Here is a 25,870-nt window from a genome sequence, read left to right as displayed (position 1 = left end):
AGTTGGATCCTTGCAGAATGTTTTTTGGTTTTTTGGTTTTTTGGTTTGTTTTTTTTTTTTTTGGTCTTTTTTGAGACAGGGTCTCACTATGCAGTACAGGCTGGCCTTAAACTCACTTTGTGGCCCAGGTTGGCCTTGAACTCACAGCGAACCTCCTGCCTCAGCCTCCTGAGTGCGGGGGTTACAGGCGTGTACCTCCAGGCCCACCTTACACTATTGCTTGATGTTAACTGTGCAGAATTTTGAGGATGAAGATGCTAAAGGGGTAATCTGTGGAACCTCTATAATGCAAATGCTTAGAATCAAATCCTGACTTTTTTATTTAGTATCTAAATGACCATGGGAAATTATTTAACGCAATGGTGCAATTTTTCAACCTGTAAAACAGGTATATTAAAAGTATGTACCTTATAGGAATTGCTGAAAGATTAAATAAATTATAAATTATGACACATTAGGGCAGTGACTGGCACCTAGAACTCAGAAATTAGTATCAGGGCCGGGGATATAGCTCAGCGGCACAAGCGCCTGCCTGGCAAGCACAATGTCCTGAGTTCGATTTCCAGTACAAAAAAAAAAAAAAAAAAAAAAAAAAAAAAATTGATATCAATTATTATCATTACTTTTTACCAGTATATGTCCCTAATAGGAAAATCTAAAATGCTCCCAAATCCATAAGTTTTGAAGGCTGAAGTGATGGAAAATTCTACACAGGCCCAGAACTGGAGGTTCTGGGCTAGAGGGGTGTGCCTAGCATGTGATGCCCTAGATTCAATCCCCAACCCCCAAAATTCACAAAAATGAAAACACACAGGCACATTAAAACAACATGTAAAATTACCTTCAGGCTACCTACACAAAACAAAATTTATGTTTAAATTTGGGTCCTATCCCAAAGTTATGTCATTATGTATATGCAAACATTCTAAAATCTTAAACATTTCTGTTTCCAAGTATTTTGGATAAAGGATACTCAACCATTATGCCTTGCTTTCAAACAGACCTACCAGGAATACTTAAGAACCCTGGTGAGCTGAGGAGAAATTCATTTTTTTAATATTTTCAAAGTGTTTAATATTTTATAATTTATTTGGTTTTTGTTTTGTTTGGTTTGGTTTTTGTCTTTTTGAGACAGTGTCTCACCATGCTTTTCAGGCTGGCTTTGAGCTCACTTTGTAGCCCAAGCTGGTCTCGAACTTGCAAGAATCCTCCTGCCTCAGCCTCCCAAGTGCTGGGATTACAGGCATGCACCACCATGCCCGGCAATATTTCGTAATTTAAAGGAAATAAATCCATTATATAAATTTCAACAAGACCCATAACTACATATAAAAACTGAAGAGGAAGATTATGGATCATATAGAAACTAATATACATCAACATAATCAGTTTTTCTCAATATTAATATTTTGCCAGGCAGAATAGTGCATTCCTTTATCTTTAGCACTTAGAAGGCTGAGGCAGGAGGATCACTTTGAGTTTGAGGCCAGCCTGGGCTACATAGTGAGTTCAAGGCCAGCCTGAACCAAACAGCAAGACCCTGCCTTCAAAAATAAATCAATAAAAGAACTTAATATTTTCTAACCACTATTAATACCACTAACAGAAGCTCAGATATTATTTTTCTGAAGTCACTGCAAAAAAAAATCTAAATACAAACCATATTTAAACTAAAAGACAAATTCAACTGCTTCTCGTATTTAGCAGCAATGCATAACAAAGCAAGTGACCCTTCCCTACTGTGTCCATGGAGTGTGCCATAACTTCATCAATGAAATTTCTTTTACAAGACATGAAAAAGAAGAAAAATGGGGTAAGTTCATTCTGAATTTACTCAACACTGAACATTGTCAGTAATACACAGTCTGAATAAAGTAAAGCAAAGTTTGTGTATGCGTATACTATATTATCAGGTTAATAATATCCCTTAGTTATTGCAGGCTGATCAGGTCCACAATCTCCCAAACGAGTGTACAGCAAAGGCTAAATAAAAAAAGGTGAATGGAATGATTTCAGGGCTCCTGGAGGATCAAAGCCCTCTCACAGAATTTGAGATTCTCTCGGAGCTAAGACCAAGACCTTCTCTGGGTGGCCCATATTTATTTGGTTGTTGGAAGAAGGTAGGGGAGTATCAAGAAGGGCGGAAGCACTCAAGGATTTCTCCTAGTAAGGTATTAAATTAATCCACCCAGGAGTAGATGCCTGAGGCTACAGTCTTTATCTAGTTAAAATCAGATCCAGGTGTCTTTGGCTGTGATCTTGTTTTGTCCTTTGAGGCTTTCCAGCTTCATCCACCGTTACAGGCTTTAGTAGGGATTAGTGACTCACAGAGGTTCACTTACTATAAGTCCGATGCCCAGTTCCAAACAAGGAGCCTAGGCCTTGGACAGATTCACAAGTGAACATGAAAAGCCAACTGATTAATTTAAATCCTGCCTGGAGCTGCTTCACATTGGTCTCCATCACTATATCAACTTAGGAAGTAGATTGTGTTGAGAAAAATGAAGATTTTACTCAAGTAGCTCTGATTACATATGAACTATGCCAACATTGTAACTAAAATTAAATCTAAAGTATGGACAAACAAAATTGATCACAGCTATTTTCCATCACATAATGCAGTTTTTGAAAAGTATAGAGTTGTTCATTTTGCATTAGAAATATAGGTAATTAACATTTTGATGAAACCATATACTATTGTTACCAAGCTGACTGGGGGAAAAACACAAAGAAACAATCACTTTCATTCATTTAGAAAATGTAAAAATTGATATACAAATATATAATCTCTTGACTTTCTCTAATCTATAAATGACTGAATGTCTAGTTATCGGCATGCATACAAAATGTTCAGAATTCGGTTACCAAAGCAAGCACAAAAAGAACACTGTCAGTAATACACAGACGAACATCTTCACGTCTCTGTTCTTTAACAATCTTTGATGATTTCAAAGTTGCAGTTTCAGCTCTTTTTTATCATCTCTACCTCCTGTCTTCCTCCTGTTCCTGCCTGAGTTATCTTGGGAGTTTTTGTCTGTCAGCCTCGACATGGTCCCGTCTCTGATCTGATAAGTATGTCCCACATTCAGGCTCTTGTTTTTTCTAAATTTGAATTACAGGTCGATTTTTGCTTTATTTCCTGTTCTAATATTTTCTCTACTTCTTTCCTTTCAACATAAAATTCTTCTGTTCTTTGAGGATGTTCATCATGCAATTCATTTTCTGTATATTCTGCAGTTTTTCAGTGAGTTCCTTCAGAACTTTTTACTACTCAACACTTCCACTTCCATCTGAAGGTGTTGCTTCTTTTGTAAAATTACGTTCAGCTTGTCCTGTTATTTCTCATTACTTCTTTCTGGTTTTTCCCTTCTCATCCTCACAAACATCTTTGACAAGAAGTGGAGATGAAGGTGAAGCATCCTGCTTCCTCGTGCCCCTTACCTATTGCAAGTGGTAGGCTGAGATTTCTTTGTACTTGTAGAATTACTTGAGATTGATGGAACTACATGGCTATAAAAGTCACTCTATTTTAAAATCTATTTTCTCCTATGCTTCGAGTGAGACATCTGGAAAGAAGATGCTGTTCTTTTTAGTGTTTGCTGGGAGGCTTCTCCAACTGTCTTGAGACAGACGTACCTGATTCTGTCTTTGTGATCTCTCTAGGTTGGGGTACAGAGAAGTAAGAGACACCTATGGGGGCTGGGGATTTAGCTCAGAGGCAAAGCGCCTGCCTGGCAAGTGCAAGGTCGTGAGTTTGGTTCCCAGTACCGGAGGAAAAAAAAAAAGAGACACCTACGGAGCAACTATTTTATAACACATGTACACGTAGTGGCTGGGTATAAAAATGAATGTGTCTAAGAAACGGTCACCTTCCTGCTTTATGACAGGATCCCACGAGTGTAATTCCAGTCCTAATGGTCATCAGTCTTAGTTGAGTTCTCTTTCCATTTCTCATACTATACTGCACTTCTTCTAAAATTATCTATAATTTCTTTTCTTCAGGTGTCTCTAAGTATTTTTGGTTCACATGAAGGTAACAATGCCACCCGGCTGATTCAAAACCTTGGTGGTAAGTTCTTTTTTCAAGTGGTCTGTGAGAATGCATCACAACTGTGTGGGGTGTATACATTCCACAGCACTCCAGACACTGATACATGCAGCATCAGGCTCCACATGAAATTGAGGTGCAAGAAGACCCAAGCACTCACGTTGCGCTTCAAAGGTACTGCCAGCTTCCTTTAACTGCCATGAGTGTTTAGCAGGAAGAATACTATCATTTTAAGCCAAGTTTGTGGTTGCGATAAAGCATTATATACTCTTTGTGATCAGTTACTGTGATCAGCCTCCAGGATAGGGCACTGAAGTATTTTTAGCACTTTTATAGCTTTAGTACTTTTATACCTTTAAGATATAAGCTGGTCTAAGTACACCTTGGGAGACAGACAGACAGATGTTTGTTTGTTTGTTTAATTCATCACTGTCTTGTCACCACTTTAGACTGAGAAGGTTCACTTGAGATTCTGGCAGCCCAAAACAGAGATGCAGAGCCATGAACTGGGTTAGAAACCTTTAAGCTGCCCTGCAGTTCAGCTCAGCTCAGTTCATTTTATCTGCCCAGCTCTTCCCAACCAGCATTCAGTCCTCCAGCCAACCCAGCAGCCCTTGTAGCAGTCTAGATTTATACAAAAAATATAGAATAGTAGCTCTTTGCCAGTACTGACCTTGGTTATAAGAGTTATTTACAAGGAGACCATGAGATGCATCTGCGCTGGAATTCTACTAACCTGAATTTAAATGTAGTCTGGAAAGCATCCCCCTACACATAGCCTGAACCATAATGTAGCCTTATTCTTCCCTACAATCACACACTGTCTTTATTTGCTTAAGTAAAACCAGAAAACAAAACGTAAGACCTGGGGAAGAGTCTCTTCTCTCCTCCAACTTGAAAACAAAATACAGACTCCCCTTCCAAAACAGCCTGGGTGCGCTCTGTGGAATGAGCAGAAGGATGAGCAGAGGGCCAAAAACCTGAGGAGGAAGAAGCTGTAATTGAGTCAGGTGGGTAGGTGGGCTAGGAGTGGGATTGGGGCTGTGGAGCCTTCCAGGAGGCAACTATGTGACTGGCACATACCAGGCATGGCACTTTGAGCACACTGTTCATTCAAAATTTGCAAAGAAACCCACAAGCCTTTTGGATGGTGCCACCCACAGCCAGGTTAGGCCTCCCCACTATCCACACAGAGAACTATGATAAACCAGTTAGTGGACTAATCCAGTACCACACACTTTACTCCCAGTATCACACACCCTAGATCCAGTCACTTCCAAAAAAGCCAAGAGCCAGAAATACAGTTGGTGACACGCTTTCTTGGGCATATTGAGCAGAAAACGCTGCTGGTCTACCCAGAGAGCTCTATTTAAATGGAATTCTGTTTTTTTTTTTTTTTTTTTTTTTTGGTTTTTCTCCGGTACCGGGAACCAAACTCACAACCTTGCACTTGGCAGGCAGGCGCTTTTGCCACTGAGCTAAATCCCCAGCCCTTAAATGGAATTCTGCTGATGTGTGTTTCAAATTGGGATTTAAATTGAAAGGTTCAGGTTTGCTTTTCCACAATCACCCAGGTAAGTGTTTGCTCTTTACTGCTGGCATCTTATTTACATTTTTCCATTTGCATAAATATCTTCCATTTTTTTCTTTCACTGGAAGAGGGCTGCCATCATCTCCCATCCCATTTATTTAAACCTTGAACCAAGAAGAATTTTGGCCTGTAGGTTTTCCGTTGCTACATTACTGTTTTAATTAAATCTGAGATTTGTATTTTTACTTAGTTGCATATTCAAAGAGAGAACAATGTATACAAATAGTTTTAAGTTACTCATGGAAAATTTTAATTTCCAAAGCAAAATCTTAAATTACTCAACAGATTATGTAACTTTGTTTTGGTTCTTATATCAGGGAGGAAGGAAACTGTCAGAAGGTCATGGGGAGTGCTGTGTGTGGGGTTCAGAGAGGGCAACAGATTATAAAAAAAAATAATTTTCTGCAAATATAATTTCCTGCAGATGCTATAAAATTTCTCACTTTGCTTCTAGTAATAAAGAGTATAATCTTAAAAAGCACACTTCTTAGGAAGCTTTTGTTTTCTTGAGTTTTTTGGACATATGTAAAATAAGGTTACCAATTTCTTAATTCAAGATGTCCACATTCACTGCAATGGTTTGGTATGGTTTGTTTTGCTTTTTTAAACAAAGCATGTGTAAAAGTCATGCCATAAAACCTAGACTGAAACACAATTCAAAATAATGCAATCAAATTTTTGGCACAAAGACAGTAAAAAAGGAGAGGGAGAATGTCCTCTAAAAATGGTCTGTTGTTCTCTGCTGACAAATTGAACACTTGCATAAACCTCCAAACCACAAAGAGCTTCTGACTCCGTTTGCACTAATACTGTCAAAAATTATACTTAAGGAAAACTGCCCACTCATCTTCAAGGATTATAGTTCTTTCTTTTAGTTAATCTGCTGCCCTCTCTGAACCCCACACAGCACTCCCCACGACCTTCTGACAGTTTCCCGCCTTCCTGAGATGAACACCAGGCCTACTGAGGCTCCTTGGGGCTCTCAAGTCTTCTCATCCGGTGGCCTCATGCATGCCCTTCCCTACAGGTGCTCGAAGACATTAAATGCTATCATGGAGTTCAGAGGCCCTCGGTGGGTGGAACTGGAATACTAGTAACAATATATTTACCTTGGCTATGTAGTTTTCTACCTTATTTTCCAATTCTGCTCCTGGCCTTCACTCTTCTACCAAAACCACATAACAGTAACAACTTACGGTAGTAATTGTGGTTCTGCTACAAGAAGGGACTGAGGACCCAGGTGTTCTGCTAATAGTGAAGGACACACACTCTTCCATGTGCTGGTGTTTCTACACTGGCACATCTTTTAAACTGTCAACGTAAAGACTATACACACAGTGACACAGTTTAAAGCCGGAAGTACAGCCACTTGCTCAAACACAAAAAACCTTAACTGAACAGATTATACATACCAGGAGCTGATTCTGGCCTTGTCCTAACCACTCTAACAACTTCTAATATTGGACATAATGAAAATTTTCATTTTTGCTTTTTTATTGTTTTGTTGTTTCAATTTTTTGTTTGTCTTTGTGGTACTAGGGAAGAACTCTGACACTGAACCGCTCCTTATCATGACAATTTTCGAGTAGGAGATGCCACTGACTTTTACTTTTAAATCCAAGAAACCCTTTCTAGCCTAGAAAGTAAAAGACAGATAAAGGACCTTAAAGTGTGCATATGTATAATTATGCAATCCAAGGAGGACCTGTCCCCATCATGTTATAGGAAACCCACTTACCCCCGGAATGTGTCCAGGCAGCGGAGGCGGTACCCTGGGGCAGATGGACATCGCGTTTCTGGTTGAGGATCACCAGTGAGTGGGTCTGCCCTACCAGGGGATCCCAAGTCCTTCAGACAAAAGGAAGAAAGAGATGAAAATTAATAATGCTAAGAAGTAAATTTAGTTTTACTTATTTTTATGATACTAGAGACTGAACCCAAAATCTTTGCACTAACCTATATCCCCAGCCCCTTTTTTTTTTTAATTTTTGAAGACAGGATTCACTAAGTTTCTGAAATTGCCCAGGCTGGGCTCAAACTTGCAACCCTCCTGCCTTAGCCTCCCATTGTGTGGAGATTATGGATGTGCGCTGCAAAACCCGACTCTAAGTCTTATTATCTGATAGTGTAGGGAAGACTTAGAATGGAGAAATGAAGATTTTTTTGAACTATGCTTTAACTTACTTTTGTAAAGATCCCACCTAGCAGTTTGTTTCTACATTTTTTGTTTTTGTGCATTGTGCTAAGCTAAAGACATTCTGTTCCATGAAGTGTACCCAGTACTACCACAGAAGCAAACGTGCCCACAGTTTTTTGGCACAAATTTAATGACACACTTAATCTTACAGTGAGCCATCAGCCTTTACACAAGTTAATATTGAAGTCCCTATTTTTTTTTTGTTTTAATCTTGAGCCCTCTACTGAACTAGACCAATTCAACAGTTTACAGGGTGAAAAATGTCTCCACATCCTACATCATAAAGCAGCCCACCCTCATTAAAGACTTCCACCCTCATTAAAGAAAAGAGAGGAATGGATCCTTCAAGACACTGAGAACAAGGCCTGGAGCACATCTCAGTAGTAGAATGCTTGCCCAGCATGTGTTAGGCCCCAAGCTTGATCCCCCGCACCGCACACACACAAACATGCACACACAAAATCAGGACTTGTGACCTGATCTTCCACAATATAGATATAAATGTTTAATTATGATTGGAAAAAAAATATTAAGCTGCATAATAATTTCTAAATAGGAAATTGTAAATTCTAAAGTTAGAAAACAACCTAGACAATACATGATGCAATCTAACAACTCACAGAATTGATGAGATGATCAGTTTCTTGAGAATTTATTGCCTTAGAAACCCAATTATTAAAATCTTCCAAACTGTAAAATAAAAACCTCAGTTAACTTATCTTCTTTGGCAGAATTTTCAAAATGATTGGATACCATATTGAAATAAAATTAATTTCAGGTCCATATTCTATATTATTTAAGGAACTAGACATTCTGAAAAAATTTTAACAACATAAATATAGAAATCAAAGTTTATAGCAGCCATACTTGTAAATGTTCAAACCTTAAAACATAATTTCCTCATCAATAAAACAAGAATGAAAATAGAGCCTTTAATGAAAAATTGTGAAGGTTAAACAAAATAACTTTTTTTTGTGGCCAGGGTTCTTATTAATACTACTATTAAAACTGCAAAAAAAAATGGGCCAGGGATATAGCTCAGCGGTACAGCATCTGCCTAGCAAACTCAAGGTCCTGAGTTCAATTCCCAGTACAAAAAAAAAAAAAAAAAACCTGCAGAAATAATTGGCAGCAACCAAATTTCACTCAATATAGGAATGACTCAGGACAGGATATGACAGTTATATCATAAGCTATGAAAATAACAAGAATGTGTACTTTGAGCCAATTGTGGTGGCATGTACCTGTAATCTCAGAATTCAGAGGCTGAGGCAGGAGGATTGCCAAGCTTGAGCTCAGTCTGGGCAACTCACTGAAACTCTGCCTCATTAAAAAAAAAAAAAAAAAAAAAAGGTAAACATAAAAGGCTGAGGATGTAGCTCAATGTAAAGGACCTGAGTTCAGTCCCCAATACTGCCAAAATACTCAGCAATAAAGATGAACTTGAGGCTTTTATCAGTAAATGGATGCATCTAGAGACCATACTCATAAGTAAAATAAATCAGATTCACATTTGTAAACATCGTATTGTCTCCCTAGTGTAAGAACCTGAAAGAGTAAATAAAATCTAAAAGGTACACTAGATATTGTGAAAGAGAAAGAAACTGCTCAAAAGGAAAGAATGACTGGGATGAGGGAAAAGAGGAAAGAAAGAAGAAAGGGAAGAATATGAATATATATACCCAAGATAGCTACGATAATTGTACTACTAATTTCTATTGCGTTACTGAAAGGAACAGTTAATGTTTAATTGTTTGCTCAGTCTTACATGCCTATATTTATCTGAGTGACCAATTTGAAGATACCAATATGTAATACAACAACCACTGCTAATTTCCTATCACCTTGTCTGAACTTCTGTATTGCTTTTATTGTTTTTATGTTGTTTTATTTATGTCTGTGTGTTTGTTAATATGTTTTGGTTCCTTTATCTTTAAAATTTAAAAAAATGTGTGTGTTTCACTGAGAAAGTATAAAAGCAACCTTGCAATGACTGTAATAATTCATAATTGGTTTCTTTTTGTTATGTGATTGATTTAACTTTTAAAAATCCAGATAACATGAAATTGATTTACAGTAAGACCCCCCCACTTAGAAAAATTCAAGTTGCAAACTTATGAACAGAACTTGTTTTAAGTCCGGGACTTACTATAAATAATTATTAAAAGGTAAATATATTAATTATTCTTTAAAATGAGATTTCTAACTTGGGGAAAAAACTGTCGAAGAGATTATCTTAGGCTGGCAAAAGTCAACACGTTTTGCATTAACTTTGCCACACCTGAATTATCTAATGCTTAGAATCTCCCCTCTTCTTTTTGTCATGAAAAGTTTCAAGCACACAGAGAGATAGAGGAACTAATATAACAAACCACCATCATTCAGCTTCAACAAATACCCATAGCTAATCATACGTCATCTGTAGTCCCTCCCTACCTTGGCCAGATTATTTTAAAGAAAATCCCACATCATATCATTTCATCCATATTACTCTAAAAGATATGAACTGTTTTTATTTCTAAAAATAATTATGATAATCACTATCACATTTTAAAATGTTAGCAATAATTCCTTAATATCACATAACCAATTTAGTTTCCTGGTCTCATGGTTTTTTGTTTTGTTTTCTCTACAGTTTAATTTTTCAAAATCAGTATCCAAATATAATCCATCCATTTAATGCATATATTTATAATTTTGCTTTTTCTCCTACAGCACAATTCCCATTTCTACTTTACTCAGCATTGCTAACATCAGCATTATATGCAAAAGATTAAAACAGACATACTTAAGAGCAAAAAGAAGATATTAAAAAGCAAAGCAAAAGCCTGACCAAATTCTCTCCTACATGCTGGTTCTCAAGTGAAAGGAATGGAGATTCTGTTTTTTTTTTCTGCTTTTTCTGGTTCAGTACAATAGGACTTCCCTGAACATCCATGGGTATATCAGGAAGCTATGGACAGGGAAAGAGGAACTGCAGCTCTGCTGACGAAGACATTCAGCCCCCAGGCAGGAAAGGCAGAATCACATGAGAAGAGGATCTCAATTCCACAGCAGTGCTAGATGGAATTTCTTCTATGTACAAATATGTGGTCACAGCTGTCAATTACTTTAAAAAGTTGTGGAACAGGTGCATTCACATGAACACCAAGGAAAACACGTTAATACACTGGACTGGAATACCATTTATATCTTATCAAAAGACTCACAAGGTAACACTTTAATCCAAAGAAGTAGAATTCTTCTGTTAAAATTCTAGCCTGTCCTGAAAACAGAGTTGGGGCCCAGCTAGTAATCTTTTTACTCTCATACACTGTCAGGTTCCTCATATGTGGAATTAAACTATTTCTAAGAGCCAATCAGAGTGCATAAACTCCCCGAAGTTTCAAAGTAGCCTACTTAGAGGTTAGGTGTTAGTTCTTCCAATCTGGATACAGCTCACAAATAAAGTCATGTGGTCCTTCCTGAGACCCTAAGAAGATGAACACATGAAAACTCAATCCAATTTCACTCCTTTAAAAGCATGAAAGAACTTTCCTCTGAATGCTGACTAAACCAAGCCAGAATCTCTTTTTGTCCTAGCCTAACTAACTGACCAGAATGATTGCTAGCCAGGCAGAGAAAGAGCAAATTCCTCTGCAAACTGCCTCACTCTGTGCAAAGGAAAGGAATCAGTGCTCTGGACCTGAGGGCCAGCCCTTCATTCTCTACCTCTGTCCCCGGACTCCAGTCTGGGAATAGGCAGGGAGCAGGAAAGCTAGACGAAGGGGTGGCCTCAGAGGTGGAGGAGGAGGAATCCCAAGCCACTTCCACTCACTGAACGGGAAAACAGGAGGTTCTTTAGGAAATAATTACTTCTCAAGCACTTTCTTCATTTATGCCCATGTGAGAAAAAGGCAAAAACCCACTAAAACCTTCTGTATCCTTTTCCTATATTCAGAGACCATGTCTTAGTACTCTGCACTGATTCTCTAATACCTTGGACTACAATAGACAAGGTGAACATAGGTTAATCAAAGAATAATGTCTTTTTTGACTTGGGTAACACCATCTGGACAAAACAATAATTATTTGAGCGAACAAATTGTCCTTTATGAATATATAATCTCTGTGTTCTATTTCCCCCGGTTGTGTCTTCTCCAGAACCTTACTTACCTCAACAAGAACCTTAGGAAGGATACTGCAATGATGACCGCTAAACCGACAAGGAACGCGACACTCACAGCTATGGAAAGAAAGGATTATCACCAAAAATGTCACCATAAGCATCAATGTTGCAAGGCATTACATTTAATCTACCTCTGAAAAATGAAATAAATTATAATGTGACATCTTTGAGCGAACCTTAGACTAAAAAAAGGAGATTAAAATGAACAATTTGAGAAATGTGAATAAGATTATAGACCAGTACTATATGTGTTAAGTTCCTGGTCTCAGTAATTGTATGTGGGATAACTGTACTGTTATACAATTAAAGGGCATAAGGGAAGCAAGCTACAGGGTACTTAGGAACTCTTTACCTGAGACATTCTGTTACTGTATTTCAAAACTGAAAATTTCTTTAAAATATGTCTTCTGTCATTTAATCACAACGACACACAAAATTAATGATAATTCCCTCACTAAAACTAAGGAGGTAGCAGTGCAGAGCTGGTGAAACCTGGACCCCTTCGATGTAAAGTTCCCCTCTCAGCTGACAGGTGTTGCCTGCAAAATATCCTGCCATTCTGCCACATTAGACTGGAATTCTCTAAAGAATTCACCCTCATCAAGTGGACTCTTTGGTTATACGTCAGTGACACAATGAAAATACTGTACATCAGGTAGAGCCATGCTTGGCACGCACAAGGCCCTAAGTTTGATCCCCAGCACCAAAAAAATATATACGATTATACCATAACTAAATGGTATAGATAATCCATAGTCTAGGTCTTTAATTATAAAAAGTATCATGAACTGCTTCACCTTACAAAGACTAATCAACACCCAAAATCTTTAAAAACTCAATTTTAAAAGTCAACAAAAAACATGTACATACGAAGGTTACTGTCAACTGGACTCTTATTAACAACCAGGTCACAGGCAATTTCACTGACTCCATTGTGGGTGTGCTTTATCAAGACAGAATAGTTTCCAAATTCTCCAAATTGGTATTCCAACCTATAGAGATTAGATAAAATTAGATTAAGATATAAAGAGATTAAGATATAAAGAGCTAGACTTTACAAATGTCATCAAGACACAATGATATGCATTCCTGAGTGCAGATCAGGAGAAATAAAGAAAAATAGTTTTTAGTCATGCCTGGTGGCTGAGGCAGGAGGACTGAGTGTGAGACAGCCTGGTCTTTAAGACTTCCAGTCTCAAAGAAGGGGAGAGGAAAGGAGGGGAAAGGAGAGACAAGGGGATGGGGGAAAAAGATATGAAGAAAGAGGCAGGGAGGAGGGGGTGTAAAGAAAAGAAGGAAGGTATTTTGAAGACAGGAAAAACAAAACAATACAGAAAAGCAAAGCAGAAAGAAAAATGTAATCTTCAATTAGATCAATAATAGCAGGCACAAACCTACAAACTTCCTTCTCTTCCAGTGTATTATTAATTTGCAGAATGGAGCCATGTTGGGTGCTGATAGAGACAGGTGCAAGGGTTGGCTTCCCAGGTTTTCTACCATGAGAAATATTTACAAGAAACTGGAACAAGCACTAAAAGATAAAAACACAACAGGAGAACCAAGAGTTTTTTATCTGGTGTCTTTAGTTGTCCTGGGGCTCAAACCCAGGGCCTTGGGCATGAGAGGCAAGTGCCCTACCACTGAGCTAGAGTCCAGTTCTGCAACGGGCTTCTGAAAGTCTGTCAGTTGTATAGCTAGGCACGCAGGCAGCTCGCATAGAGTCCAGGAGGATCACTGCAAGTTCAAGGCCAGCTTTAACTACACAGCAAGGCCCTCTCTCAAAAACCAAAAACAATCTAACAAAAAATCAAAGGGAAGAAAGTCTCTCAGTTGTTAAAAGACATGAATAATCAACTGAAGATCTCGATGTGACTTTTTTCTCATACTCATAAAAAAACTTCAAAATTCCAACTCAGATAAAATGTACCTATGATTTTATATTAAAACAATGACTAGGTCACTATGGAATTGATTAACCTTTTATTTATCATAAACTTTTCACAAATTAATAAATATAGCCTTCATTAAACCTTTCATCTTATTGTTTTACTTAGTATTTAGCAAGTAAATTTCCATGACTCTAGTTAATTTTCATATTTAATAATATTCATTGTATGTCATCAACTACTATAATTGTGGGTACTTGAGCTGGTTTCAATGCTTTTTTGCTGTTTCTGTAAATATGTAAATACAGTCAGGCATGGTAGTGCACACCTGTAATCCCAACACTCAAGAAGCTGAGGCAGGACGATCACTGACTTCTAGGACAGCCTGGGGAACACAGTGAAACCCTGTCTCAAAAAAACAAAAAAATAAAGAAGTAAATAAATTGTAAATATGTTGATTTAAAAGATCAACATCCTTTCACTTCTTTCTCTAAGTAAATTTTGAAAACTGAGATTATTTGCTAAACATAATAATTTTAATGATTCCTGTTACAATTTACCAAATATCAACATAAGTAAAATTACAATAATATATTAATTTTTCTATAACCTTTCCAGGATCAATTTTCATTTTGTTCATTTACTAGTCACAGCATTAATATTACATTTAAAATTATCAGTGGATGAAATAAAATATTTGCTATTTTGTTTCCTATGGTATAAACCATCAGTCTGACCTAAAGTTCTCTTGAACATAATCTCAGAAATATGCCCTTTTATACTGTGATATTAAACACTGAACTATCTCAAATATTTCTCCATTCTAGTGCTTTTCTTCCTACTTTGTTATATTTTGTTGGCTACAAATACAAGTTTTTAAATTTTTACATAATTATACTAACCCGGCTTGCTCTCTATTGCTTTCATTAGTTTAAAAATGTACGTTGCCTTATTTAGTTGTAGTTGTTTTGGTTGGTAAGTTACATTTTACTACATTTACAGATATACATAATGCTCATATTCATCACAGGGTCTCTGTGCCTGTACATGATATATCTTGAGTCCTCTTCTTTCCCAACCCCTCCCCTCCCTTCAACCCCTCTTTCTCTCATTTACCTTTGTTCACATTTTATCCTTCTTTTCTCAATCTTTTTCTTTTCCCTTCCTTCGTTTTCCCCTGCCCCCTCCCTAGCTCCTTTTTCCTTTTGAACAAATTTCCCTGTTTCACAGTATCTATTGTACATTTTCATCTTTATTTACTCTTTCAGTTTCTCACAGCAGAGAGACAATAGGATTTTTACATATGTGTCTCCAATTTATTTCACTTAAGACTGTGTTTTCAAGGTTCATCCATTTACCAAGAAGTGCCCCAAGTTGATCCTTCTTTCTAGCTGAAAGGTACTCCATTGCATTAAAAAAAAAAAAAACCCACATCTTTTTAATCTATTCCTCAGTTGATGGACATTTGGGTTGTTTCCAGAGTAAGCTATTATAAACTGTCCTGCTATACATATGGGGTGCACATATATCACTGTGGTATGATGTTTTTACTTCTTCTAGAAAAATACCCAGAAGAGGAATAGCTGGGTCAAATGGGTCCTTGAATCTTAGATCCGTGAGGAAGCTCCACACTGATTTCCACAGTGGTTACACCAGTCTACACTCCCACCAACACTGGAGAAGGGTTTCTTTTTCCCCACAGCCCCACCAGCATTTGTTATTGTTTGATTTCTTGATAATTGCCATTTTTTTCTGGGTGAGATGGAATCTCAGCATTGTTTTAACTTGCATCTCTCTAATGACCAGTGTTATGATTTGTATATAGATGTAACGCCCAAAGCCTCATGCAGTCATGGAGCAGGCTTTTAGAGTTTCTGATTGATTCACGCTCCAATGCTGGGATTATGGGTGTGAGTGCTACACCAACCCTGGGACAGATAGCCTGTATACAATATTAGGTAGGGAAAAAGAGTTGCTCCTGCTCCTCCCTTTTTGCTCTTGCTGCTTTTGCTATTTTCTGTTGCTATGAACTGTTGCCCTCTGCCATGTGCCACTCTGCCTTGGAGCCAGCTGAGAATGGACTGAAACCTCCACAAACTGTGAGCTAAATAAACCTTTCCTCCTTCAACCTTGAGTATCAGTTATTTTGCCTCAGCAATGAGAGAAAAGTAACCAAGGTAACCAATGATGTTGAACATTTTTTCATGTGTTTGTTGTTTGTGTATTTTTTTAATCCATTCCTCAGTTGATGGGTATTTGGGTTATTTCCAGAGTGAGCTATTACAAACTGTGCTACTATAAACACGGGTGCACATATATCACTGTGGTATGATGTTTTGCATCTCTTGAATGACCAGTGTTATGGTCTGTATCTAGATGTAACTCCCAAAGCCTCATGCAGTCATGGAGGCTGGCTTCTAGAGCTTTTGACTGATTCATGCTCCAACACTGGGATTATGGGTGTGAGTGCTACACCAACCCTGGGAGTGTGTATTCATCTCAGATGTGCATTTTTGGATTGGGTCTTTAAATTTGGGGGGTCTGATTTTTTTCAATTCTTTATATGTTATAGATATTAGCCCTTTGTCTGAGGGACAACTAGCTACAATTTTTCTGACTCTATGGGTGTCTTTTCACTCTGTTGGTGATTTCCAGTGCTATGAAAAAGCTTTTTAACAGGATGAGATCCCAACTGTTGATTCTTTTCAGTATTTCCCGTGTGACTAAGGTGTTGCTCATGAAATCTTTGCCTACACCTACGTCTTCAAGTGTTCTATTCTCTCTTCCAGTAGATTTAGTGTTTCTGTTTTAATATTTAGATTTTTGATCCATGTGAATTTAGTACAGTGCATGGTGATGGACATGGGTCTAGTCTTAGTTTTATTCTTTGGCATGTGGAAAGCCATTTTTTCCCGCACCATTTATTAAAGAGGCTTTCTTTCTTCCAGTGAACGTGTTTGGTGCCTTTGTTGAAGAAAAGTTGGTTGAGTGTGTTTGGAGTTGTTTCTGCATCTTCTAATCTGTCCCATTGATCCTCAGGTCTGTTTTTTTTGCCTGACTATGCTGTTTTTATCACACTATCTTTGTAGTATAATTTCTAGTCAAGGATTGTGATGTCCCCTGCCTTGCCTCAGTTGCCTAGAATTGCTTTTGCTATTCTAGGTCTCTTCTGTTTCCAAATGAATTTTAGGAATGTTTTCTCTAGTTCTGTGAGGTATGCTAATGGAATTTTAGTTGAGATTGCATTAAATCTCAAAGTATACCCATTTTTACTATGCTGCTTCTTCTTACCAGTGAGCAAGGGATATCTTTCCATTGTCTAATATCCTTTTCATTCTCCCTTTTCACAGTACTGTAATTTTCAATGTTAAGGTCTTTTACTTCCTTTATTAGATTGATCCTAAATATTTCACTTTTTCAATGCTATTGTGAAATGTGTTACCTCCCTAATTTTCTCTCAGTGTTGTTTGTGTACGGGAATGCTATTGATTTTTGAATGCTGACTTTGTATCAGCTACACTACTAAACATGGTTATTAAATCTAAAAGTCTTTTGGTGGAGTTTTTTGGACCCTATATGTAAAGTATCATGTCATTTGCAAATAATGATAATTTAACTTCTTCCTTTCCTATCCTTATTCCTTTGCATATGTTGAACCATCCCTGCACCTATAGGATGAATCCTACTTGGTCATGATGTATAATCTTCTTAATGATTTGCTACATTCTGCTTGCCAGTATCTTACTGATATTAAAAGAACAGTCTTGAGGCTGGTGATAAACTGAAAAGGCTCTTAAAAATAGCAAAGGACCAAGAAATATCAATCCAACAGCTACTAGATGATGCAAGAAGACTAATACAAGATTAATTGGAATCAATGAAGAATCAGAAGATAGCACAAAGGGTATAAATAACCTGTTCATCAAAGTAATAGGTGAAAACTTTCTAAGCACAGAAAAAGAACCTGAGATACAGATAGTGAGGCATACAAAACTCCAAATAGTTAAGATTAGACAAAAAATACACAAAGGCATCTAATAGTCAAGATTCCATAAATTCAACACAAGAACAGAATATTGAAAGCTGTTAGAGAAAAGAAATAAATCACCTATAATGAAAGACCCATCAAAGGCTGAGCATGGTGACATATGTCTGTAATCCCAGCACTCAGGAGGTTGAGGTAGGAGGATTTCTGGGAATTTGAGGCTAGCCTGGGCTGCAAAGTGAGTTCAAGGCCAGCCTAAACTGCATAGTGACACCCTGTCTCAAAAAAAAAAGAAAGACCCATAAGAATCATAACAGCCTCCTCAACACAAAACCCTTAAGTCAAGGGGAGCATAGAGTAAAGTATTTCAAGCCATAAAGAAAAACAACTTCCAACCCAGATTGATGGATTCTGCAAAATTATGGAGAAATAAGATTCTTCCATGATAAAGAACAACTGGAGAAATTCATGACCACCAAATCAGTCCTCCAAAAAAGTTCTGAAGGATATTCTAGAAAGAGATATTAAAGACAACCATTCCAAGAACCCCAATGGAATTAGTCCACCAAGCAAGGCAAGCAATTAAACAGAAGAAAAAAAAGGAACCAACAGGAAAATGACAACGTTGTTAATACTTATAAATATCAAGGTGAGTGGGTTCAACTCATCAAACAAAAGAAACAGATTGGCAGAATGGATCAAGAAGTAAGATCCAACAATATGCTGCACAGAAGTAACATACTGAATTAAAAAAGAAATTCACAGACTGAAAGTCAAAGGATGGATAACAATATTTCATGCAATATCAACCTGGAAAAAAGCAGGGGTAGCTATTCTACTTGCAGACAATGTGAACTTCAAGCCAAGACTGATCAGAAGAGACAAGAAAAGTCACCACACACTTGTTAATGGAGCAATCCAAGAGGAACACATAACAATCATACATATAATATATACGCACCAAATACCAGCATACTCAAATTATATAAAACAAACACAAATGGATATGAAAAAAATCACATCAGCACTAATACAATTTTAATGGGGGACCTCACTATCAGAAAAAGACAGATCAACTAGACAAAAAAATCAACAAAGAAATATCAGACTAAGCCAAACATTTGAACAAATGGACTTAGTGGATATAAACGTAAGTGTTCCACCCCAAAACAAAGGATATACATTCTTCTTGGCTGTACACAGGATGTTCTCCAAAACAGACCACATATTAGCTCAAAGAACATACTCAAGTGAATGCAAAAGGTTTGAAATTATCCCATGCATATTAACAGATCATAGTGCAATAAATTATAAATCAATGGACAAAAACCCCCACAAAAACTATATACATACATGGAAATTAAATAACATTCCTGAATGACCAATGGGTCATAGATGAAATTAAAGAAAAAATTAGACAGTTTCTACAATTAAACAATAACGCCAGTGTGACATACTGGAACTTATGGAATGCAATGAAAGTAGTTCTATGAGAGAAATTTATACTGGTAAATTCCCACATCAAAAAAAAAAAAAAAAAATGCAAGCTCAAATAACCTAATGTTGAATCTCAAAGTTACTGAAAAACAAGAGCCACATAAACCCAAAGCATGTGTGAGGAAGGAAATTATAAAGATCAGAGCAGAAATTCAAGCAATTGAAACTAATAAAACAGTACAAAAAAATCAGTGAATTGAAGAGTTGGTTCTTTGAAAGATTAAATAAGGTAGACAAACCCTTAGCCAAACGTATCCAAAAAGGAAGAAAAAGCTTCACATCCATGCAAGTGGAAATGAAAAGGGTGAAATCACAACACACCCCACAGGAAACCAGAAGATCATCAACACCAACTTTGAGAATGGGTACTCTAATAAAATGGAAAAATGAGAAGAAATGGACAGAGTTCTACATACATATGTATTACCTAAGCTGAATCAAGAAGATACAAAAATTCTATACAATCCAATATCATGAAATTGAAAATGTAGTTAAAAAACTACCAACAAAAAAAAGGCCAGGTCCTGACAGATTCACTGCTAAATTCTACAAGAAATTTAAAGAAGATCTAATACCACTACTGATAAAACTCTTTAATGAAATTGAAAGGGAAATAATACTCCCAAAGTCATTCCTGAAAACTAGCATTCCCAATACCAAAACCAGAGAAGGATCCAACCAAATAAAGAGAATAACAGCATAATTTCCTTAATGAAAATACATGCAGAAATTCTCAATAACATACTAGTAAACAGAATGCAGCAAATCATCAAGAAGATTATACACCATGACCAAGTAGGATTCATTCTAGAGATGCAGGGATGGTTTAGCATATGCAAATCAATAAATATAATATATCACATTAACAGAACCAAAGACAAAAACCACTTGATCATCTGAATAGATACTAAAAAATCTTTTGAGAAAGTCCACTACCCATTCATGATAGAAACTCCATAGAATACTGGGACAAGTCTTTATCTCAATCTGATAAAAGCCATCAATGACTAACCAACAGTCAACATCATACTAAATGGACAAAAACTGTAAAGTTTTCATCCTAAAATCAGGAACAAGACAAGAATGCCCACTATCACCACTCCTGTTCAATATAATTCTGCAAACGTTAGCCAGAGCAATTAGATAAGAGAAAGAAATAAAAGAAATAAGGATAGGAAAGGAAGAAATTAAATTATCATTATTTCCTGATAACATGATACTCTACACAAAAGACCCCAACAGCTCAATCAAAAGACCCCTAGATTTAATAACCAAATTTGTTGCATAGCAAAATACAAAGTCAACACTCAAAACTCAATAGCATTCCAGTACACAAATAACAATAAAATCATGAATCTGGCCCAGAATTATGAAATAGTTGTGTACGTCAAAGGGATGAAACTATGTAGTAAAAATGTACCTGTTTTATGAATAAAGGAAAGGACTGTCTTTTTTTAAAAAAAAAGCAAGGTCTAAAATAGCAGTAAAACTTTCAGATAAAATAACAGAAGCTGGGGTGTAGCTCAATGGTAGTGCACCCACCTTCCATGTGGAAGAACCTAGCACCACAAATAAATAAAATAAAAACAAATTATTTATTTTCAATGCGGCAAATTGTTGAAACAACAGCCTTTCCTTCAGTGTGTAATCTCCTTACTGTTCTCACTATGCCTGTTATCCAGGGGTCTCCTTCCTCTTCTAGTCCAGCAAGATGCTTATGCATTAGATAAAAGAGAGAAACATAATGTGGTCTATCAATCTGTTCATCACCAAGATCTGATTTTTTAAAAGATAGGTAGGAAAAAACGTTAAAAAGTGGATGTTGTCCACTCCTAAGCACTTTTCCTTGATTATATTTCTTTTAATTCTTTATTATAGCCTATTTGCTTCCTTATCTGTAAAACTGATGTTAACATATAAAAGGCTTTAGATATGACAGCACTAAGGATCACATCTAACACAAACAAAATTGTTATTATGAACACAATACATACCTGGTAACAGCACTCAGACTTCCAGTAAACTGTCAAGTTTGTTTCCAGGAGTTCATTATGGATGAGGAGCAAAGCTTGGTCCATCTTCAACTCCACATGCTTTTTATTGTCTAAATCTAATAAGAATTAGAAACACAAGTTTAAAAAAAATCACCTGAATGAGAGACAAAGTACACCAGTATTGCTTCTTATGTACCTGCACTCTGGCATTTATAGGGTCATTAATACATTATTTTTTGTATAAAAGAAGGTACACTTGCACGAAAGCACACATGTGCACACACACACACACACATACACACAGGTCCCCTTCTGCACAAATGTCTCTATTACAAGCAAAGATTCAGTCAACACCGTTCATATCCAGGGTGTAAAAAATATGTACTTTCATCAGGTGCTAAGATGTGATATGCTCTGAATTAGTAGTTTCTACTCAATAATGACCACCTTATGAACTATATATTTTGTCCATTTTTTTTCCAAGGCAGGGGATTGAAACCAGGGCCTTCATACTCAGCTACATTCCCAGCCCTTTTTTTTTTTTTTTTTTTTTTGAGACAGAGTCTCTAAGTCACTAAGTTGCCTGGGCTGGGCTTGAATTTATGATTCTCCTGCCCAACCCTTCCACAGTACTGGAATTGTAGACATACACCACCACCTCTTGCATATTTTATCCATTTCATAGATGAAACTCACAAGACTGAGATTATACCCTTGGCCCGGCTTTCATACATCACCAGGCTCAGAGCTCAGCCTTCACTGTTAGAAATGCAGAACTCCAGTTCATCTATTCACAGTGGGAAGTCAGCAGAATCCCTGGGTAATGTACATCAGGTTTGAGGAGTTCTATTTTCTATCACTTTGGTTTGACTTTCCGAATGTCCTTTTGGCAGATTTGAAACAGGAAATGAAGACATTGTGAGTCTCAGCCTGAAAGGCAGAAAAAGCCTCTGCTCTGGTATTGAATCAAGCATACAGGTTGCCAGTTTGCTATATGATATTCTTAGCATGGCAAAAAGATAATGCAAACTCGGGGCATGGATATGGCTCTTTCATAGAGCACTTGCCCAGCACAGGTAAGGCCCTGGGTTCCATACCCAGTACCACAAAAAAGAATGATGTGGTTTCTAAAGTTACATCCTGGCAATTCGGTAGAAAAAGTGAACTGATATTATCTGAAGTTAAAGAACAGGGGCTTGTTTAAACCACCTGGCCATTCTATAGTGATCTTCTTTGTAAGAGAAAATAACTTAGCAACCAGCTTCTAGGCAAAAGACAAAAAAAAAAAAAAAAAAAAAAAAAAAAAAAAAAAAACTAGTAAACTAGTAACAATTAAAAAGGTATGAACTTGGTTTGTTTTACTTTGCAATATATGAAAGCTCCCCATTAACTCACCTAAACAGTTAACTCAGGAACTGTTCACTTAGCCAGATTAAATCCCTTATTTTTATCTCAGTGAGAACAAACCATATAATACATATCCACAGAAGCTTTTTATTCTCTAGATTTTTTTTTTTTAAGACAGGGTCTCACTACGTAGCCCAGGCTGGGCTCAAACTCACAGCAATCCTCCTGCCTTAGCCTCCCAAATGCTGGTATTACAGGCATGTGCCACCAGGCCCAGTTTATTCTCCAGATCAATGATGGTTTACACATCATTTTTTCTTATTCTTTGATGTCCTTCTAGAGAGCTTTCCAGGGAAGAGGTAGAGACTCAAAGTTAGATCAACTTAAATTTGAATCTCGCCTTGCCTCAAGCATCTTGTCAATCAATTAGGGGTCATAGGATAATTCCAAGAATTGTTGAGAAGGCTAAACTTGATGACATGTGTAGTGCTCAACAAATGATCATTAAAATGATCCAGGCTACATCCAACCCAGGATCAAGAAACTTGGAGCTTCTTTAGGATAGGAGCATCCTACCTAGTTAAACACTGTGAAAAGTTGTTTCTTTTTTCATGTAACCTGATTTCCAGAATCTCCCTATTTCCTATCTCCTTATAACAAATGATGTTACATATATCTGAAATGAATGTGTTCTTTTCACATAGTCCATATTGAAATGAAAGGGAACTACTATTTTAGAAATACAACTTTTAACCAAAATTAGCCTTTTAACAGTTTCTCATATGCATTGTGAAACTATTCCCCAATTTAGTGATGCTGATTTACAAGGACAACTATGGTGACTCTCAGGCAACCCAAATAACTACACTGTGTGCCAAGCCCCAGCAGCCCCCTAGGAAACTGCTCTTGGTATCCTTATTATTTTTTTGTTTGTTTTTTTCCTGAGGAGGGGACATCAGTATACTGCCCAGGCTGGGCTCAAACTCCTGGGTTCAAGACATCTGCCTGCCTCAGCCTCCTCAGTAGCTACGACTATAGGGACGTACCATTGAGACAGGCATGTCTTCATTTTTGGATGAGGAATCTGAGCTCTAGAGAGATCAACCAACTTGCCTAAGGTCACTACCTACCAGCAGCCTGGATTTAAGCCCATAGCCGTCTAAGCATGCACCTACCCTCTAAATTAGGAGTTGGCTGAGATGAACCGTATCTGCTCCCTAGGTGCTAGTCCAGGATTAGCCTTTTAGTTGTTGTTGTTTGTTTTTCACTTTGAATAGAAAACAGCACCTCAAATTAATGACGAGCAAATTTAAACATATTTTCCAAATGTTTAACATCCATATTTTCCTTCCACAAGAAGGAATATTTATCTAACGACTTTATTTAACCCTTGAGGTCTTAAGCATCTATATGATTTCTTTAAATAGCAACAATATTAAATCCTTTCTCATCTTAGTCATAAATGTCTTAAATTATTGTTTTCACTTCCTTTGTTTAGTTTTGATGGTTTTCCTTTTTCAAAATTATTCCTTTGTACTTTTTCGGTACATTACCAGCCCTTCCCTTCAAAGCTGGAATAATAACTACTATCACTCTTCGACATTTTTGAGTCTTTAACAATAGATAAGAGTAAGGGTCTCCTTTTAGGCTCAGATTTTCCACGTGAATTTCTGATTTGGAAAACTCTTCATTGTCCTCACTACACTGCGTTCTCTGCGAGTGTGGAGAGGCGCTCAGTCCACCCTGAACATCAGAATTAGCTGAGCTTAAAAGAAACGCCAACATGATTTTGGCTCACTCCAAATCAATTAAATCAGAATCCACCTAATCAGCAGTATTTTTAAGCGGCCCCACCACCTCCCCCATCAACAACAAACTTTCCCAAGTGCTGCTGATATGCAGCCACAGTTGAAGACCAGAGCTAGAAACTGTGCCTGTAAGTCCAGGGGGTTTAGGCACCTTTCTTTCCACTCCTTTGCATTACCTAAATGGGGCCCTGTGGAACAGACACAAAGCACTTAATTAGACCTCCAGTTAGGGATGGAGTGCAGGGAGGGAGCATCTGCCTAGCATATGTGAGGCTTTGCGACTAATCCCCGTAAAGAAAAAAAAAGAATTCTCTAAATTGAACCTGAAAAAGCTACCGATTTCCCACACGTGTGACCCAAAAAAAACACCAGGTAATATTCAAGGTACGTTATAGATCAAAGAATAAACTCTTTCTCTCCCTGTCTACATTGGCTTGGTGAAGAAGTCACCTTTCAGTAGTGCGGGGTAAATGTGCTGCTTGTATAATCAGATCTTTATTTCATTTTCAAACATTTAAAGTTGTAGCTCTCTGCGTATCTTTGTTAAGCACATTTTATTTATTTTTTCCCAATAAACATTAAGTACTAAACTCATATGAAGTTCTTCGGCGTTTGTTGTCCAGTCCAAAGAGGGGCTCAAGGGGCACCAGAGGCCTGGCTGTCCTCTGCACTCGGCCTCCGGAAGGTTCCTGGAGGTGGAACGCTTAAGAACGCCAGGACGCGCTCTCCCACTACTTACAAATCACCTTTTCCTAAATTGTGACGAAATGGTGGCAAAGTCAGCCGAGACACTTTTTCAAAGCTCATCATCTCCTCCCACAAGATTTTGATTGACAAGTAGCAGTTTACACTTCACACTGGCGCCAACGCCCCGGACCCCGGGTACGGCACGGCGGGCAGGGGAGCTGGCAGGCGGCTTTTCCGTTCCCCTTCCCACCCCCGCCCCTGCCCTTCCTCCCCCGCCCCGCGGCAGGCGCTCCCTAACGCTGTCCCCGCTGGGCAGACACGGGGCAGGTCCCTCAGCCCCGGGCCGAAGCACCTGCGGGGGGCGGCTAACAGAAGTGCATGGTCCTCTAGGGTCCTAGGGAGCCTCGTCCAAGCTTGCAGGGCGGACAGACGGACGGACGGAGGAAGCGGAGTCGCTCCTCGGCACTACCGCCCCTCGTGAGTTCGGGTCCAGGCAAGTTCGGCAGCCTCCGGAGCGCTCAGCCTCCCTCCGCCCACGGCACCCGCAGCCCGCTGGGGTTTGACTCGGGTCGGGCAGCGGCCCGGCGAGGCCCAGGGCTCCGCGTTCAGCGGCGCAGCTCAGCGGCCACCCCCTGGGGAAGCGCCCACTGCGCTCCCGCTGC

The 25,870-nt window shown here is 38.0% G+C and overlaps 1 protein-coding gene across 1 annotated transcript in view; it reads right to left on the bottom strand.

Annotated features, from left to right (window-relative positions):
* Hgsnat (heparan-alpha-glucosaminide N-acetyltransferase) overlaps positions 1-21,482 on the bottom strand; it is a gene marked incomplete at its 5' end in the record, with an annotated part of 34,559 nt that extends 13,077 nt beyond the window's left edge. Inside the window, 6 exon segments of the mRNA XM_013520761.1 lie at positions 7,378-7,487; positions 8,457-8,526; positions 11,992-12,061; positions 12,875-12,996; positions 13,399-13,535; positions 21,367-21,482. Of these exon segments, the coding sequence (XP_013376215.1) occupies positions 7,378-7,487; positions 8,457-8,526; positions 11,992-12,061; positions 12,875-12,996; positions 13,399-13,535; positions 21,367-21,482 (625 nt within the window).
* Between the last annotated feature and the right edge of the window lie 4,388 nt (positions 21,483-25,870).

The sequence above is a fragment of the Chinchilla lanigera genome, unplaced genomic scaffold (genome assembly GCF_000276665.1).
Source record: "Chinchilla lanigera isolate Chin_1 unplaced genomic scaffold, ChiLan1.0 scaffold00056, whole genome shotgun sequence".
Classification (NCBI taxonomy): Eukaryota; Metazoa; Chordata; class Mammalia; order Rodentia; family Chinchillidae; genus Chinchilla; species Chinchilla lanigera.
The sequence above is the reverse complement of the archived record's forward strand: the minus strand, read 5'-3'. Positions and strand labels throughout refer to the sequence as shown.